The sequence below is a fragment of the Stegostoma tigrinum genome, chromosome 4, assembly GCF_030684315.1.
Source record: "Stegostoma tigrinum isolate sSteTig4 chromosome 4, sSteTig4.hap1, whole genome shotgun sequence".
NCBI lineage: Eukaryota > Metazoa > Chordata > Chondrichthyes > Orectolobiformes > Stegostomatidae > Stegostoma > Stegostoma tigrinum.
Window position 1 is genome coordinate 116,920,215 of NC_081357.1, and position 16,980 is coordinate 116,937,194.

The following is a 16,980-nucleotide window of genomic DNA, read 5'->3' on the forward strand; positions in this document are numbered from 1 at the left end:
TTTCCTTTCATGTGTAATCAATCCAAGAATATCACTGTAAGAATCATCTTGGCAAGGCTTCACAAGAGGCAATGGGAAATGCAACTTTCAAAAAGACTGGAAGCTTCTGTATTGAAATTCATTCAACGGGTGTTGAACCAACTGTATCAGCAGCTAGTAATGTGACTGCCAAAAGTCCTGCACATCTGGAACAGTTCTCAAGTGGATCTGAAGTTGGAACCATCGGTGCTAAACGTCAACATGTTCTAAAATTTGTGAGCATTCACTCCTGGCAGTTAATTAAGGGATATTTAAGCCAGTTAAATTTGTTTTCCTTTCAAGATTAATTAGAATTCTCTCACACAGACTTGTTTTTCTGTACTAACTTTAAAGCAACATGGATATTGTTGATGAGCAGTTTCCTTTCATGGCGCGATATCTCCAATTCTGAAATTGTACATCCCTAGACTTTTCCTTTTGGACAAGTGAATTATGTTTTAAAAATGCTTATCCATCAATTATTACAGGTTGAACCACTGCATCACTTTCCATACCAACTAGACTTGATGTAAAGCAAACTGTTTGTTTTGTGGATCCAAGTCTATCTTTTTTGAACAAGCCTATTTGCATGAATAATTGAAATTACTTTCAGTTAGAAATCCATCTTTCATTTACCATTGTTAACTGTCAAACTCTTTTGGTACTAATGCTGCAAACAGAACCTACTTCATACTACATGTAAGTTAATTACATCCTGTGTAAAATTACAATGGATAAATACAAGATTCTCTGTTTTCTGACCTAAATATCAGCTAACATATTATCAAGAGCTACTACTCACAACCAAACAAATAGAAATACTTATAAGAATCATATTATAACAAGCACCCCATCAGAGGCAGCTTTCAAGGGATATTCGTATTCAAAGTTTTGAAGTTTGTGCAGATTTACTCAATATGCCCACGGGCTTTTAAACACCCATACATTAAAAAATATAAAGTCCTCGATTCAATGGATTTTGAATTTTTTGTACTAACCTTTGCAATATGTACACCTTCACACTGAACAAAGTAGCAAGTTAGTACTGACAATGTTGCATTAGAAAAACTTACCTACTGCCTTGGGTTAATTTCCTTGCTGCCTCTCAGTTTAAGAGAAAGCATTGAATTGCATATTAAAAGTTTTTGAATGCTAGGCCCGTGAACGATCAATATAATTCTTAGCTAATTTACCATTAAGACAAATTTATCATATAAAAGCTTGTGTAATTTTTTTACAAAAACATTTTTTAAAAAAATCTGACTTTACTTCACAAACATAAACTGCAAGCGCTGAATATCTAAAATACAAGCAAAAATGTTGGACACACTGAACTGGTCTGGCTGGATCAATAGAGATCACAGCATTGATCTTCATGGCTGATTCCAAGATGCTTCCAAACTTGAGCGTTTCCAGCAGTTTCTGTTTTTATTTTACTTCTTCCAAGTTTACGCTACACTAAAGTAGTTTATCCTAATTTACTACTGAAGCAAAATATATAAAAAAAACCTGCAACGCTCAGTAGATTTGAAATTACTTTACTTTAAAGCATAATATGGTGAGCACTCTCATGTCATACAATATATGTATGTGTCTTCATTAGTATTTCTACATTTGTGCTGTCATCTTAGAACCACTGACTAATGCATAATTATGATCAGTTTTCTAGTGAATTTGCTGAAATGAAAAGAACATTTTTTACAATTAGATAAATATTGTCAAACAATATCACATTCAAAACCAATCTGGAAATAACAAACGGCAATTCTGAATACCAGTATCATGTCATTAATGCAATATCCAAAGAACCAAATGTACGCTTCTTCAACTGACCGCTCTCTGGGGAATGCGCAATTTCAAACAAGAAATATGGTTTATGATTATGGTTATAACGCCAAATGTAGAAACTGCAATTTTCGATCAGAATTGAAGCAAAGTGAAATTAAACTTCGGACCTTCGGAACATGATCCAAATTCATGAAGTTTACGTAATATACCCAAAGGTTCACAAAATCATCTACTTGCTTCATTAGTTTTCTAGATATTTCTTTATCCACCTTCTTATTAGAATGATATTTCTGTTACCATATAAAATTGTATTCTCTACAAAATTACTATATTCCGTCAGATACTCCATGCTGCCATTCAGAAATTAGAAACATGATTGTTTGTAAACATCTCCATGTTTAGAGAGATCTTTAGTGCACAAAAAATTGAAAAGCACTGCAATAATTTGATAGGTTTTGTTTAAAAAAACTGTTACCTTAGTTGATGGATGCATTGCTTTGAAACGCATTAAATTTCTATCAAAGGCTTTCAAAGGGAAAGTATGAAGCCCTGGTTTGACTATCTTGCTCAGTTACATTGTTGCTATTTACACATCAAATACATCATGAACACAGACTTGATCATAAACATCATAACGGACTCACCATCACGTATGTTGTCCCATGTCCACTGATCGTTTTTGAAGAAAGGATGACGTTTGATTTCTTCCACTCCATTTCTTCCTAACCGCACCTCCCTGAACATTGAAATAAATTCAGAGTACTGAGATATAGCAACCTAAATCAAGTTGTTCTTGCCATTCAATTAAAAAGTCCTTTTTGGTGAATGTTTTTCAGTTTTTAGTCCGTGCTACATGTTTCTGCTTTTTGAATAAGTATCAACATGGCTGTAATGCTGCATTCTGCCACGTGTGGAATATACCCATTTAAACACTAAAAACCTTATTGGGGGAGGGGGACTCAGAACACAGCCAACAAAACAGCTACCAGAACTTCAGGTGGTGCCAAACTATTGCAGTATCTTGGTTTACCTTCAACTTTGACAAAGGCATTTAAACTGAGAATTAATGTAGCTAATCAAAAAAAGTTCCAGTCAGACAAGATTAGCTATTATTACAAAAAAAGGTGCATTCCTTTTTAATATGTAGAATTACAGCAGGGTCAGCTGGAATTTATTCAGGCTCATGGGATTAAATTCTGAATCGCCATCTTGTCGCTGTAACGTGAGCAGCTGTTTCAAATATTTCCAGTTCTAACCTCAGTATAAACAGGAAATTATCCGCACGTGGTAAAAGTGCTCCTGAATATTTTTTTAAAATCAATATCTGAATTGAACATCCTCTCAGTTCCTTTCCCTTTTTTAAATATTAAGACTGTTTTTGTTCATGCAAACTATTTTGAAGTTTGACATTTCCAAATTAACTATTTAACAAGTTATCTCTTTAATAGTATTAACAATTATATTCAATAAACAGAAATTTTGTAATAACTTAACAAGTATGGTTATCACACAGCAAATTGCTGTACCATATAAAAATATTTATGTTTTCCTCACTGCATTGAAGTTATGAGTAATACTCTGTCCAAGTAACTGTTTTCAATGTAAGCTCACATTCAAGATAGCAAAGTAACGAAACAAGGAACACATACTACAGTTCAAAATATCTTATTCTTGTCTAATATGCATACATGAATACTTAAGTATGAATTTTTACTCATTCACGGGTCATGGGCATTGCTGGCATTTACTGCCCATCCCTAACTGTCTAGAGGGCAATTAAGAGTTGACCATATTGCTGTGGGTCGGCAGTCACGTGTAGGTCAGACCAAAGAAGGGTGACAGATTTCCTGCCCTGAAGGATGTTAGTGAGCCAGATAATGAAGGGTCGAGGCCCGAAACGTCAGCTTTTGTGATCCTAAGATGCTGCTTGGCCTGCTGAGTTCATCCAGCTCCACACTTTATCTTGGTTTTTCACGTGGGTTTTTCCAACAATTGACAATGGTATCATAATCATCTTTATACTCTTCACGGCAGATTTTTTTCTTGAATTCAAACTCCAACACCTGCCATGGCAGGAGGTGAACCTGGATCCCCAGAACATAACGAATTCTGGACTCTCTGGATGAACAGTCTAATGATAATACCACTAGGCGACTGTTTCCCCAAACAAATGGACAATACTTTCGAGAAGAGTTGTAGCTCGGGTTGTCAACACGCTAGCCGAGCTGGTGATTTTGGTTGCAAATGTTTTGTCACCCTTCTAGGTAACATCATCAGTGCACCTCTGGTGAAGCTTCAGTGTTCTGTCCTATGATAATTATTTGTGTGTCTTGGTTTGCTGTGGTGATTGGTATTGCTTCCACTCTTGTTTCTCAGTGGTTTGTACACAGGGTCTAATTCAGAGTGTTTGTTGATGGGGTTCTGGTTGGAATACCAGGCCGCCAGGAATTCCCTGGCACGTCTCTGTTTGGCTTGTGCAATTATCGATGTGCTGTGTGTGTGTGGTGAGACAAGTGTGAACAGATTACCAAAAAATGAAGCCAAAGGGAGCCAAAACACACCAATTCTACAGACTCCCCATGGTACTCAAACAGGGGGTCCCCCTCAGACCCACTGTCTCATTGCCAGGTACATCAACATAGAGACTTGCCAAAGAACTACAACAGAAATTAATATGCTCAGTGGACAACACTACCCATTCCATCCACTCATCCCAAGAATTCCTCATCATCACGGACACCAGAATAGATGAAATGAGATGATGATATCCTTTGACATTACAGCACTGTTTACATCAATAAACATCAATGTAGCCAAAGAAACGACTGCCACAGTGCTTGATGAATTAAGTAAGCAGAAAACCCTGGACACCAATATCATCAATAAGGACACAGCCATGAAACTACTAGATTTGTGCCTCATAACCCACTTCACCTTCAATGGCAACATATACAAACAAATCAACAGAACACCAATGGGATCCCCAGTATCAGGTCTGATGGCAGAAGCAGTAATGCTGAGGTTACAAAGGACAGCGCTCCGCACTATACAACCCAAACTTTGGATCCGATATGTGGATGACACCTCTGCAATTACTAAATGCATTAAACTGGAAGAAACCCACTGACACAAACAACATCTTCATTGGGATTAAACTCATGGAAGAAGAAGAGGAGAACAACCAACAAAGAACGCCAAAACAATGGAGATCTCCAGACTAGCATATATAGAAAGACCACACGTACGGACCAGATGCTCAATTACACCTGAAATCACCCCAACAAGCTGCATCAGGACACTATTTAAACAAACCACAACACATTTCCACAACCTAGAATTACATAAAGCAGAGCAGGAATACTTGGAGTCTTCAAAAGAAATATCCAAAAAGCACAATCTGTCATTACATCCGAGACAGACCACAACAGGAAGATACTAGACAACATGAATCATTAATCACCCAACCATACATCAAGGTCATCTTCAAAATGACCACAAAACTACTCAGACCCCTAGGTATCAGAGTAGCCCATGAACCGTCAACCACCCTACAACAGCTACTGACGAACGTAAATAATCCCATACCCAAAAACTGCAGTAATATACAAAATACCATGCAAGGACGAGAAACACTATAGAGGACAACCTGTAAGAAAACTGACAATATGGATACACGAACATGAACTGGACACCAAGAGATACGATCAATTTTCACTTCTCTCACTACACACAGACAACGAAGGACACGAATCCGACTGGGGCAACACATCAGTAATCGCACAAGCCAAACAGAGACATGCCAAGGAATTCCTGGAGGCCTGGTATTTCAAGTGGAACTCCATCAACAAGCACATTGAATTAGACCCGGTGTACAAACTACTTAGAAATAAAACTGGAAGCAATACCAATCAGCCCAGCTAACCAGGGCATATACATAACAAGCAGGACAGAACATTAGAGGCACACCGATGATGATACCTCACAGAGTGACAAAATGTTTGCAACCAAATCCACCGGCCCGGTGAATATGCCGACAACCTGAATGGACAATAATTAATGGCAGAATTCCCTGATAAGTTTTCTCTCCCCAAGCTGAAATTACAGTGCTGTTTTGACTAGTCAGACTGAGATCCACTGACTCATAACAGGACCGTAATAAAACCAGATACACATGATACAGTATTACAACATGCAGAGATTTTGCTCAGAGGGAAATTTGTTGTCATTTCATAATGTTAATGCTAACAACTCAAAAGAGGGGATCACCTCGGGTCAGTTAAACAGTTTCCCCATGCCCTCAACAAACAGCTGGCGCAAATGCAAGCTGATACTGGGATTTGACGCAATTGGTTAACAACAGGAACAATTGAGTATCATGTTAACCAGTGAAATTTAAAGCCTGAAAAAATAAGCAGTGTTGAAAAAGGTGTGAATTCAAGCCAAAACAAACACAGAAAAAGAATAAGAAGGAGAAGGAAAGAAATAGAAACAGGAACAATGGAAGTATTCAGCGCATTCGTATCCTTGCAGTGAACAAGCAGTAAATGTTCAATCAGCACTGGAAAATGTGGCCTTGGGAGCCTATCATCCAATGGTCTCAATGTGGACTTCACTGGCTTCAAAATCACTCCACTCCCAGCCTCATCCTATGACCAACTCTCCCTTGCATCCCCACTGCCTTGACCTGTCCAGTCTTCTCTCCCACTTATCCTCTCCTCCCACCTCAGACCAATCCCTACCACTGCCTACCTGTACTCACCTATCACCATTCCACCTACCTTCCCCAGCCTCACCACTCCTCTCTCTATTTATTTCACAGTCCCCTTCGCCCTCGCCAATTTCTGAAGAAGGGTCCTGACCCGGAAAGTCAGCTTTCCTGCACCTCTGATGCTGCCTGGCCTGCTGTGTTCCTCTAGCTCCACACTTATCTCAGACTCCAGCATTAGCAACTCTTACTGTCTCTGGAAAACGTGGCAGATCTTTAAACAGGTTTTAAAGAAATAGAAACAGTTGGGATGCAGAAAAGATTTACAAGGATGTTGCCATGCCTGGACGGTTTGATTTAAAGGAAGAGGCTGAATAGACTGGGGCTTTTCTCCTAGAGCATCGGAGGCTGAGATATGACATTATAGAGGTTTAAGAAATCATGAGAAGCATGGATAAGGTGAATATCCAAAGCAGTTTTCCTCGGGTAGGGGAGTTCAAAACTAAAGGGCACAGGTTTAAGATGAGAGAGCAAAGATTTAAAAAGGATCCAAGGAGTATTTTTATTGTTACACAGAGGGCGGTGCCTGTTTAGAATGAGCTGCCATAGGAAGTGGCTGAGGCAGGCAGAATTAGAACATTTAAAAGACATATGGACATATAAAAATCGGAAGGGTTAAAGAAGGATAAGGGCCAAATACTGGAAAATGGGGGTGGGGCAGATTGGCATGGATGAATTGGATCCACAGGTCTGTTTCTGTGCTGTATGACTCTGGCTCTAAATGGAAGGTCTGTATAAAAGGTGGAAGGCAGGAATGATTAAATGACAATGAGAATAATGGAGGAGGGCAAAAGTGGGTACAACAAGGATAAGAAAAGAAACAAAAGGTGGCTCCAGAGGAGATAAACAGCAACAGTTGAATCAGTACCAAAAATAGGAGCACTGGGAATGACTTTGAAGTGCTGAACTAATGTCAGGTCCAACAGGCTGAAAAATGACACATGGAATATTTTAGGAGGCAAGATGGCAAATGGGATCAAGACAGATATTTAAAATAGCAGATGACCAGAAATACAGGGTCACATTTGCGTAGTGAATGACGATGTCATACAAAATCAATGTTTGGTCTCTCGTGTAGATGGGAGCATATCATGACCAACAAATTACTAAACTGAAAAAAATGCATATTTTAAATGAAAAAGCAACATTATGAAAATCAAAAGTAGGTTGCAGCAGTTCACAATTCTCATGGCCTCTTTTCTTTGCCACAAGTTGCGGACCAACTTGCACATTCATTCACAACAATATGTGTGGTCCACATCAAATATGTATCATCAAATTCTGAGCCAACACAGCTTACAGACAAAAACGGTCAGCAAAATAAAAAAACAGACTATATTATTTATTTCATTACAAGCACCATTTTCATTCTGGTTTGAAAACACAACAGTACTCAAAATTCTTCCTCCCATTCTCTGGTCCCAAAGAAGTAATGAGTAGTTCACAAAACTTCACAAAAAACATTTTACAAATCTGCACAATTGACATGAAAAATGGATCAAAACGTGGTAAGCTCAACTGACAATGGAAGTTGCACCAAGGTACATGAAGTTGTGCAGCAAATAACCCCACAAAATTGGTGCATGTTAAAAGTTTACTCAGACTTGTACCAACTTTTATATCTGGCTGTTTTTAGCATTGTTTTACCATTTAAGTATCTATGGTAACCTACACTTTCCCACTTCCATTATCTAATTTTTAACACCCGAGACCTTTCATGAACTTGTGTTTTTTTTAAAAGGAATACACGGACCTAAAATGGCTGCGTGATCACGGATTAAGACAAACTTCGTAGAACCAATGTGAGGTACGCAAAAGCTAACTGTACCAAGATTAGCATTCCATAGACAATGGAATCAGACAACTGAGCTCAGGCATGATGGGCTGAAGACTGCCTTCTGTGCCATAACAATTCTATGACGTCAGCATCAAAAAATTTGCATCTTTCATCTAATTCTAATTTTTGTGATAAGTGTATGTATTAGACATCAAGGGGCTGCCTGTCACTGTTCCCCTTGAAAGGACAATGGAGCTACATATTCAGAAATGTACAGATGGGTCTTATATTAATCGCTGTCCTTCAGTGACAAAACAGCAAGCCATAGACTCATAAAAATAGAACTTGAAAGGTTTGTGCTCACTCTCTCTCTCTCTCTCTCGTTCTCTCAGCCTCCAAAGTGAATGCCTAGTTTTGGAAAATACCCATTCGGCAAGAAATCTTGAATCTGATATACTTCATTACTGTTGAGGAAACAAGACAATTGCTAAACAGTCAGAGGCAGGCGTTTCACTCTCTTTATTTAAACCTATTTCCTGCATTTATGTATTTCATGTTGCGTTTATGTTCTTATTTTCTTAGGGTTGGTATGCAATAAAATGCTCCTTTATTTGCATTCGAGCAAACCTCCGAAATTAGTTATTTTGTTTTCTAGTGAACTACACTTTAGTAATATCGTGTGTGCTTTAAAAAAAAATTCTGTGATTAAACAAAGTGCGTTAGGAGCGGAACAGCCAATATCCCTCCACTGCAGGTTGCAACAAACGATATTACTAGGGGAGTAGTTCCTCAAGGCGGTGCTCTTAAGAGAAAATGATGTTTCTTTGAATAGTTAAGTTATTGTTCATGAGCTGCAATTTGCCCCTTTATTCCTTTTTGAAATTCAACCAATTTGTGGATGGAACTGCAGGTTTATTTTACTCAGGCAACAATGGATTACCTTTTGCATGTAGTTTGTAAATTTACATTTAGGTGAACCATTAACACCTGAAACCAACTAAACTATTTAATCACCTCCAAATTCAAACAGTTATAATTGCTTTTATGTGTGAATATTTGTTTTTGTTGTAATTTGATTAGAAAGCTCCAAAATTTCACACATTGTTGGATTTAAAAGGCTGATCATAAATTGAACATTTTTTAAAAATTGATTTGTACATGTGCAATTTCATTCAACTTGCCCACACATTTTTGACACAATTAAACTAATGGAACCATGTATCAATGTAGTCACATAATTTCCACTGTAATCAGCACAAAAATTGGACAGGACAGCATCTTTTCTCTACAATACATTTCCATAACTCCTCCGTGATGGTCTGCTGATGCTGATGCCCCTTCCAAGCTCACAATGTGCACCAAAAACTATCCCCTGCTGGCTGCAAACATTCCTTTGCTGATGGTGTTCCCTTACCACCTGCCTTCTTGAGGAATACATTGTGCAGTTCTATAGCCTTGGCTTGAATTCATGCAAGGTCGACATAAACATTTTTCTGAATCATATCCACTGTCAACACGCTTGACGCTCTTTCCATTTACACCATTTGTCTTTTACTACACACGCTACTTTTTTATTATTTCCATCACCTACTGATACACTTGCATGAATTTCTTTCACTTTAGACTTGATTGAACATACTGTTGACTCATTCACTCTTTACAACCTCCCAACTTCAATGCCACTTAAGCTGCTGTCCAATTTATCTAAGATTCCATCTTTTGCGCCAATGTTGTCATTTTTAAAAAAATCCTTTTGGTGATCCAGGACTTCAGAGCAGACCGGCTGATTTTTATTTTGGCCTTTTTAATGATGTATTAACATGTTAAAAAGCTTGACTTATTGAATGGATCTTTCATATTGTTCATGCAAATTGGGGCCAAACTTGTGATCAATCAAATGGGCCTTGCCGGTTATGCATTCTAACTCCGTGGAGGCTTCCCACTCTTCAGAATTGACTCATGATATATTACACGGACCTTGAAAGTGTGCAGATCTCCTTGTAGTCGGGAGGTTGTACAGAATGAATGAGCCAACAGTATGTTCACTCAAGTCTAAAGTGAAAGAAATTCATGCAAGCACACCATGGGGTGATCCAAAAAATGAAAAAGTAACATTTGTAGTAAAAGACAAATAATGAAAATGGAAAGAGCATGAAGTTCGTTGAGTGGACATGATTCAGAAAAACGTTTCTGTCGACCTTGTATAGGAACTCATCAGATAATGAGGAAATATATGGACCAAAGTGGTAATGAGGTCTGGAGATGCAAGGCATTTTCCAATGCTTTGCTCCTGATTAACAGCAGACTGCTAAAATGGTAATTCATCAAGTTGGATGAACTTTTTATGGACCGGGCATACCAGAGCCACTTTCCACATTGTCTGGAAGCGGCACAGAAACGAGGAATGCATTGAGCTCTGGGACAATTCTTCAATACTAGAGGATGTTGTCAAGTTCCTCGGCTTTTATAAAATTAAGGGCCTTCAGCCATTTCTTGACCTCGTGGAGTGAATCAAATTGGATGTAAAGTGGTACTTGTGATGCTGAACACATAGGGAGAAGAGAAGATTAATTATCCACTCAGCACTTTTGGCAGAGGATGGCTGCGTCTCTATGTGAAGTCCCGGTGACCTTCTTCATATTGTAGTATTGCATAAACTGCAAGATGTTGCTAATATCTCCAGCAGTACCCTGGAATACGCTAAGCTAAATTCAGAATCACAAATCAGCTTGACAGCCACAGGCAAGATGCTACTTGCCCCGTTCTGCAGTTAGATAGCCAATTTCAGTTGTGACCTCATTTGTTAAGTGGAGTGATCTAAAGCATTGGTCACTCTGGAATTTCAGTTCCTTCAAGACCCTCTTCAATTATGAATTTTGCTGACTCCTTCCCTCCTGCTCGATCAGCTTGCCTTGCTCTGCATAACCTCTTTCATTCTCTCAGCTTTACTAAATTTCAAGAGAAAAGCCTACAGGTCACTTCTGTTTGGGGACATCTGGTTTCTGCATTACCCTTAAACTTCAGCGCCAAACAGGACACACTCTACAAAGTACGAGAGAAAAATTCCACAAATACACAACAGTGCACTAACAGCCATAAGAAAAGATCCAGTAATTAAGACGAGATCCAAAATCTGAAACAAAGGATATTGGCCAATGGGTGCTTTCGTGACTGCGTTTCCAAAAATGGTTCTGCAAGGGTTAGTCCGAGGTCTCTTGCTTTTCCTAATGGATATCAAACATTGAGCCTTGTACCTAACAAGGGTGATTAAAAAGTTTGCAGATGATACAAAGAGTAGTTGAGTGGTTGATAATTGAGGAGGAGTAGGCTATAAGAAGATATCAATGGACTAGTCAAATAGGTAAAACTATAGCAATAAATTTCAATCCAGAGGAGTAAGGGTACAAATGGACAAGGCTAACAAGTCAAGGAAAGAGACAGGATACTGAAAAAAATGTAGAGGAATTGAAGGAGACCTTAAATTGAATGCCCACAGATTCCTGAAGGATGTTGGACAAGGAAGTAAGATGGTCAAGGATGCACACTTGCCTTTATTTGTCCAAGGCACAGCATCTGAGAGTATAGAGGTTATGCTCAAACAGTATTAAATGCCACTTAAGCTACAGCTGGAATACTGTCTCTAGTTCTGTTCAGCGCACAATAGCAAAGATGTGATTGCACTAGAGGGCACAGAGGAGATTTATGAGGATGTTGCCTGAACTGGAGAACTTGAGTTTTCAGAAAAGATTAAAGATGCTAGAGTTGCTTTTATTAGAGCAAAGGCAGCTGAGGAAATACCTAACCACGAGAGGTCTAAATAGAGTTAAAAGCCTTATTTCTCTTAATATTTACTGACACATTAGCATGCTGATCCACAAATTTCAAAATTTACTAACTTTAATCTTAAACTTACCAGCTAGCAATTGAACTCATGGCCCCTAAGTTTTAAATTCAGCAGAATAACCATTATACTATCATACCTGAGAGAGGCACTTGTTAAATTAAAAAATGTAAGCTACAATTTAAAATTTAACCAAAGTTAAATTCACAAAGATGTTGTGTAGGGGCAGCTGTTTGGCCCATCATGCCTGCACCAGCTGTCTCCATATTTGGATTTTGTGCCAAACTCCTTTCATTTTACACCTCATTTCTTTTCTATTTAAAAAGTAATTTAATGTCCTCTTGAACACTCAGCTAAACCTGCATCTACTGCACTTCCAGGTAATGGATTCCATATCCTATGTACTCACTGTGTGAAAAAGTATTTTCTCACATTGCATTTGCTTCTTTTGTTAAATGATCTAAAAACTGTGTTCTTTGACTCTCGATCCTTTTACAAATGGTATTGGTTACCCCTTATGGATTTTTAAAACTTCCATTAAATCTCTTTCAAATTTCTTCCTCTGAAAGGAAAGCAGTCCCAACTTCTCAAGTCTATCATTATAACTGCAGTTTCTCATCCCAAGAATGATTCTTGCAAATGACGTGTGGTCTCTTTCCAATGCATTCAGATCCTTTCTAAAACTTAGCACTCAGAACTAAAAGAATAGAGTCAGCAGGTAGGGTACAGAGTTTGGAGTGTGTATCGGAAATAATGGCTTCAGCCTTGCTAATATTAATTAGAGGAAATTTCTGCTCCTCCCACACAGGACGTCAGATAAACAACCTAATAAGTTAGCAACAGGGCAAGAGTTGAAATGGATGGGGAGGTAATGTCAGATATCATCAGTGTACATGTGCAAACCAATGCTGGCTTCAGATATCACGCGAAGGAACAACATCGAGATCAGAAATAGGACATCAAGGATTAATCATTAAGGGATACTAGAGATAACAGCACATGACTAGAAAGTGAAGACATGCCATATGATTCTCTAGCTACAATTACATATACAACAGGAGTAACTCAAGAGCAAAGCCACGTGGCTGGGCTACAGTGTTGAAAGAAGATAAGTTCATCCTTGTCAAAGCCTGCAAATAAATTGTGAAGAATGAAGAAAGCAAACCTACCTTGCCACAATCAGTATCCGTTATGTAGGATGTCTTCTGTGACTCTGAAGAGTTAAAGCCATTGCAGATCTGCAGGCAGGGGTAGAAAGATGACTGGAGGAATTCAACAACGCAGTTCTGGGAATGATGGGGGACTGATTTGGCAGCGGGTAAGTATTCAGCCAATGACTTAAAAAAGGAGCAATTGGAAAATGGTAGTTTGCAAGGGTGGAGGGCTCAGAGTGGTTTCTTGTGGAGAGCATACAAACACACAAGAGTAGGCCATTTGGCCCTTCGAAACTGCTTCAACTTTCAATAAGATCTTTGCTGATCGGAATTCAACATTAACTCTACAATCCTGCAAATGCCTGATCATTTTTTCATACCCTTGGTAATCTACCTACCACTCCTTAAAAATATTTGAAGATTCTCCATCTACTGTCTTTTGAGGAAAGGAATTCCAAAGACTCTCACCCCTCAGAGACAAATTAATGACTAAATTGTTTTCCTCAACTCAGTTTTAAATGTGCGATTCCTTATTTTGAAACTGAGACTCGGAGTTCTGGATGCTCTCACAACAGGAAACATCTTTTCCACATTCACAGATCAAGTTCCCTTTGTATCTTTCAGTTAAGTGGAATGCCCTGCCTGCCAATGTAGTTAACTCAGCCACATTAGGGGAATTTAAACAGTCCTTGGATAAGCAGATGGATGATGATGGGATAGTGTAGGAGAATGGGCTTAGATTAGTTCACAGGTCGGCACAACATCGAGGGCCGAAGGGCCTGTTCTGCGCTGTATTGTTCTATATCTTGAGTCACCTCTGACTCTTCTGCACTTCAGAGGACACAAGCCTTGCCTGTTTAGCCTTTCCTCAAAGGCAATCCACTCATTCTGTGTAATCGCCTAGAAAACCTTCTCTGAACTGCTTCTAACACATTAACATCTTGATTTGTTGTAATAACAGAAAATTTAACAGGGAGACACAACACTTGGAGAGTAAGAACCAATGTCAGTCACAAATTTCAGAAGGGGAACTTGGGTGAAAACACAGAAATGCTGGAGAAACTCAGTGGGCCTGGTAGCACCCATGATTAAAGAGAGGGATAACATTTCAAGTCAAATGATTCCTCTTTGAAACTCCAGTTTTCCTTCACTAAAGGACACTAGTGATCCAGGTCGGTTTGTAATAGCATTGACAGTTGTCTCACAGTTACTTATTATTGAAGCTAGGTTTTTTAAAAAAAAAGTCCAGGTTTATTAACTATGGGTGGAATATGAACCCATGTATGCACAGCATTAGAAATAAAAGGAACAGCAGATGCTGGAGAATCCGAGATAACAAGGTGTGGAGCTGGATGAACATAGCAGGCGAAGCAGCATCTTATGAGCAGAAAAGTTGATGTTTCGAGCCTAGACCCTTCGTCAGACCCTCTGATGAAGGGTCTAGGCCAAAACATCAGCTTTCCTGCTCCCAGGATGCTGCTTGGCCTGCTATGTTCATCCAGCTCCACACTTTGTTATCTCCACAGCATTAGCCTGGATCACTAGATTACTAGCCTTGTATGCCACCATATCAGTCCTTAAGTTGGCATAATGTTCAGAAATAAATGGCACCTTGGTCTTATGGATTGCAATTGTTAACTTGCTAACTGTTAATAAAAATGCGATTGAAACCTGAGGAAGAATACCTGTCAGTCAAAAAGGCACAGATGAGGTCTTTAGCGTGCTTTGAAATTTCAACATCATCTGGAAAATTGAGCGAATTTTTGTGATCCATGATTTTACTGTATGTCCCCACAAGAGAATCTGCATAAAAAGGAGTATCACCTGGCAAAAAAAAATGTACAGGAGAATTCAGGTCAAATACATCTGGATAAGAATGAACTTTTCTCTGCAAAAATAAAAATCAGAAATATGCTGAAATCCTCATCACATACATTGATAACATAAATATCCCAGTTTCAGAAATTTTTTACTAAAAATTTTAAGTCAATGTTACAATTATAAAATAAGGCATGACGAGTATAATAATGACAGCAGAAAACTAATGTGTTGATTGACAAATTGGTAGCTGGGATTAACACACAAGATCAATCTAGCCTTTTCTTATATTTTGATGAGAAGTATGCTGGACAAAGCCTCCCACATAGGTAGTCTTGATTAATGTTGTATTTCAGCGAAGTTCCATTAAAAAGTTTGGTTTAACAAAATGAAAATGCAGAAAATGAAGAGCACAAGTGAATGGCCCCAAGTCTTCTTTTGAGACACTGAATGGTGCTGTATATTTTCAAAATATTTACCTTTCATTTCATGTTTTGAGCCGCTGCAATCCCCTCTCCCCAAGAAGGATGGATACTGAGTGAACAGGGACTATGCAATATGAACGAAGCTGATGAATGCATACCAGAAGTGTCAGCAAAAAACAAAAGCAAAATGGGATGGGATCGATTATGATTGAAGCCTATTGATATAAACAAGCATTAGAGAAGGAAACACAGCAACTACTTCATGAAAACAAAAATAATTCACAGCATGAACGAACATACGAACTGCTGTAGCTATTCAGCCCCTTCAAAACGTAAGGGCGAGGAGCAGGAGTAGGCCATCCAACCCCTCAAGTCTGCCCCGCCAATCAAAAAGATCGTGGCTGACCTTTTTGAGACTCCGCTCCACTCACCGTAACCCTTAATTCCTTTACTGTTCAAAAATTTATCTAGCCTTGCCCTAAACACATTCAGTGAGGTAGCTTCAACTGCTTCACTGGGCAGGGAATTCCACAGATTCACAATCCATTGGGCGAAGAAGTTTCTCCTGACCTCTCCTTCCCTTTATTTTGAGGCTATGCCTCCGAGTCCTAATTTCACCTGCCAGCAGAAACAACATCACTGCCTCCATTTTATCTATTCCCTTCATAATCTTATATGTTTCTATAAGATCTGCCCTCATTCTTCTGAATTCCAATGAGTATAACCCCAGTCTACTCAGTCTTTCCTCATAATCCAATCCTCTCAACTCTGGAAGCAACTGAGTGAATGTCCTCTGCACCCTCTCCAGTGCTAGTATATCCCTTCTCAAGTAAGGAGACTTGGTCAGGTGTGGCCTCACCAAGACCCTATACAGCTGCTGAATAGCCTCCCTGTTTTTAAACTCCATCCCTCCAGCAATGGCAGACAAAATTCCATTTGCCTTTTAATTACCTGCTGCACCTGCAATCCTACTTTTAGCAATTCATGCACAAGGACACCCAAGTCCCTCTGCACAGCAGCGTGCTGCAATTTTTTACCATTTAAAACATAGTTCATTTTGCTGTTACTCCTACCAAAACGGATGACCTCACAATTATCAACATTGTACTTCATCTGCCAGACCTTTGCCCACTCACTTCGACTATCTATATCCCTCTGCAGGCTTTCAGTGTCTTTTGCACACTTTGCTCTACCACTCACCTTAGTGTCATCTGCAAATTCTGACACACCACACTTAGTCTCCAACCCCAAATCACCTCTGTAAATTGTAAACAATTGTGGTCCCAACACTGATCCCTGAAGCACACCACTAGCCACTGACTGCTAATCAGAAAAACAACCATTTGCCTCAACTCTTTGTTTTCTACTAATCAACCAATTCTTTATCCATGCCA

The 16,980-nt window shown here is 39.0% G+C and overlaps 1 protein-coding gene across 5 annotated transcripts in view; it reads right to left on the minus strand.

Annotated features, from left to right (window-relative positions):
• The window catches only part of rock2a (rho-associated, coiled-coil containing protein kinase 2a), a 210,561-nt gene that overhangs the window by 89,428 nt on the left and 104,153 nt on the right, over nucleotides 1-16,980 (minus strand). For all 5 annotated transcript variants that reach the window (XM_048530490.2, XM_048530491.2, XM_048530492.2 and 2 more), the window contains exons 7-8: nucleotides 15,029-15,167; nucleotides 2,451-2,542 (exon numbers count right to left, since the gene is read on the minus strand). In XM_048530490.2, coding sequence (XP_048386447.1) covers nucleotides 2,451-2,542; nucleotides 15,029-15,167 — 231 coding nt within the window. The remainder of the gene's footprint in view (nucleotides 1-2,450; nucleotides 2,543-15,028; nucleotides 15,168-16,980) is intronic.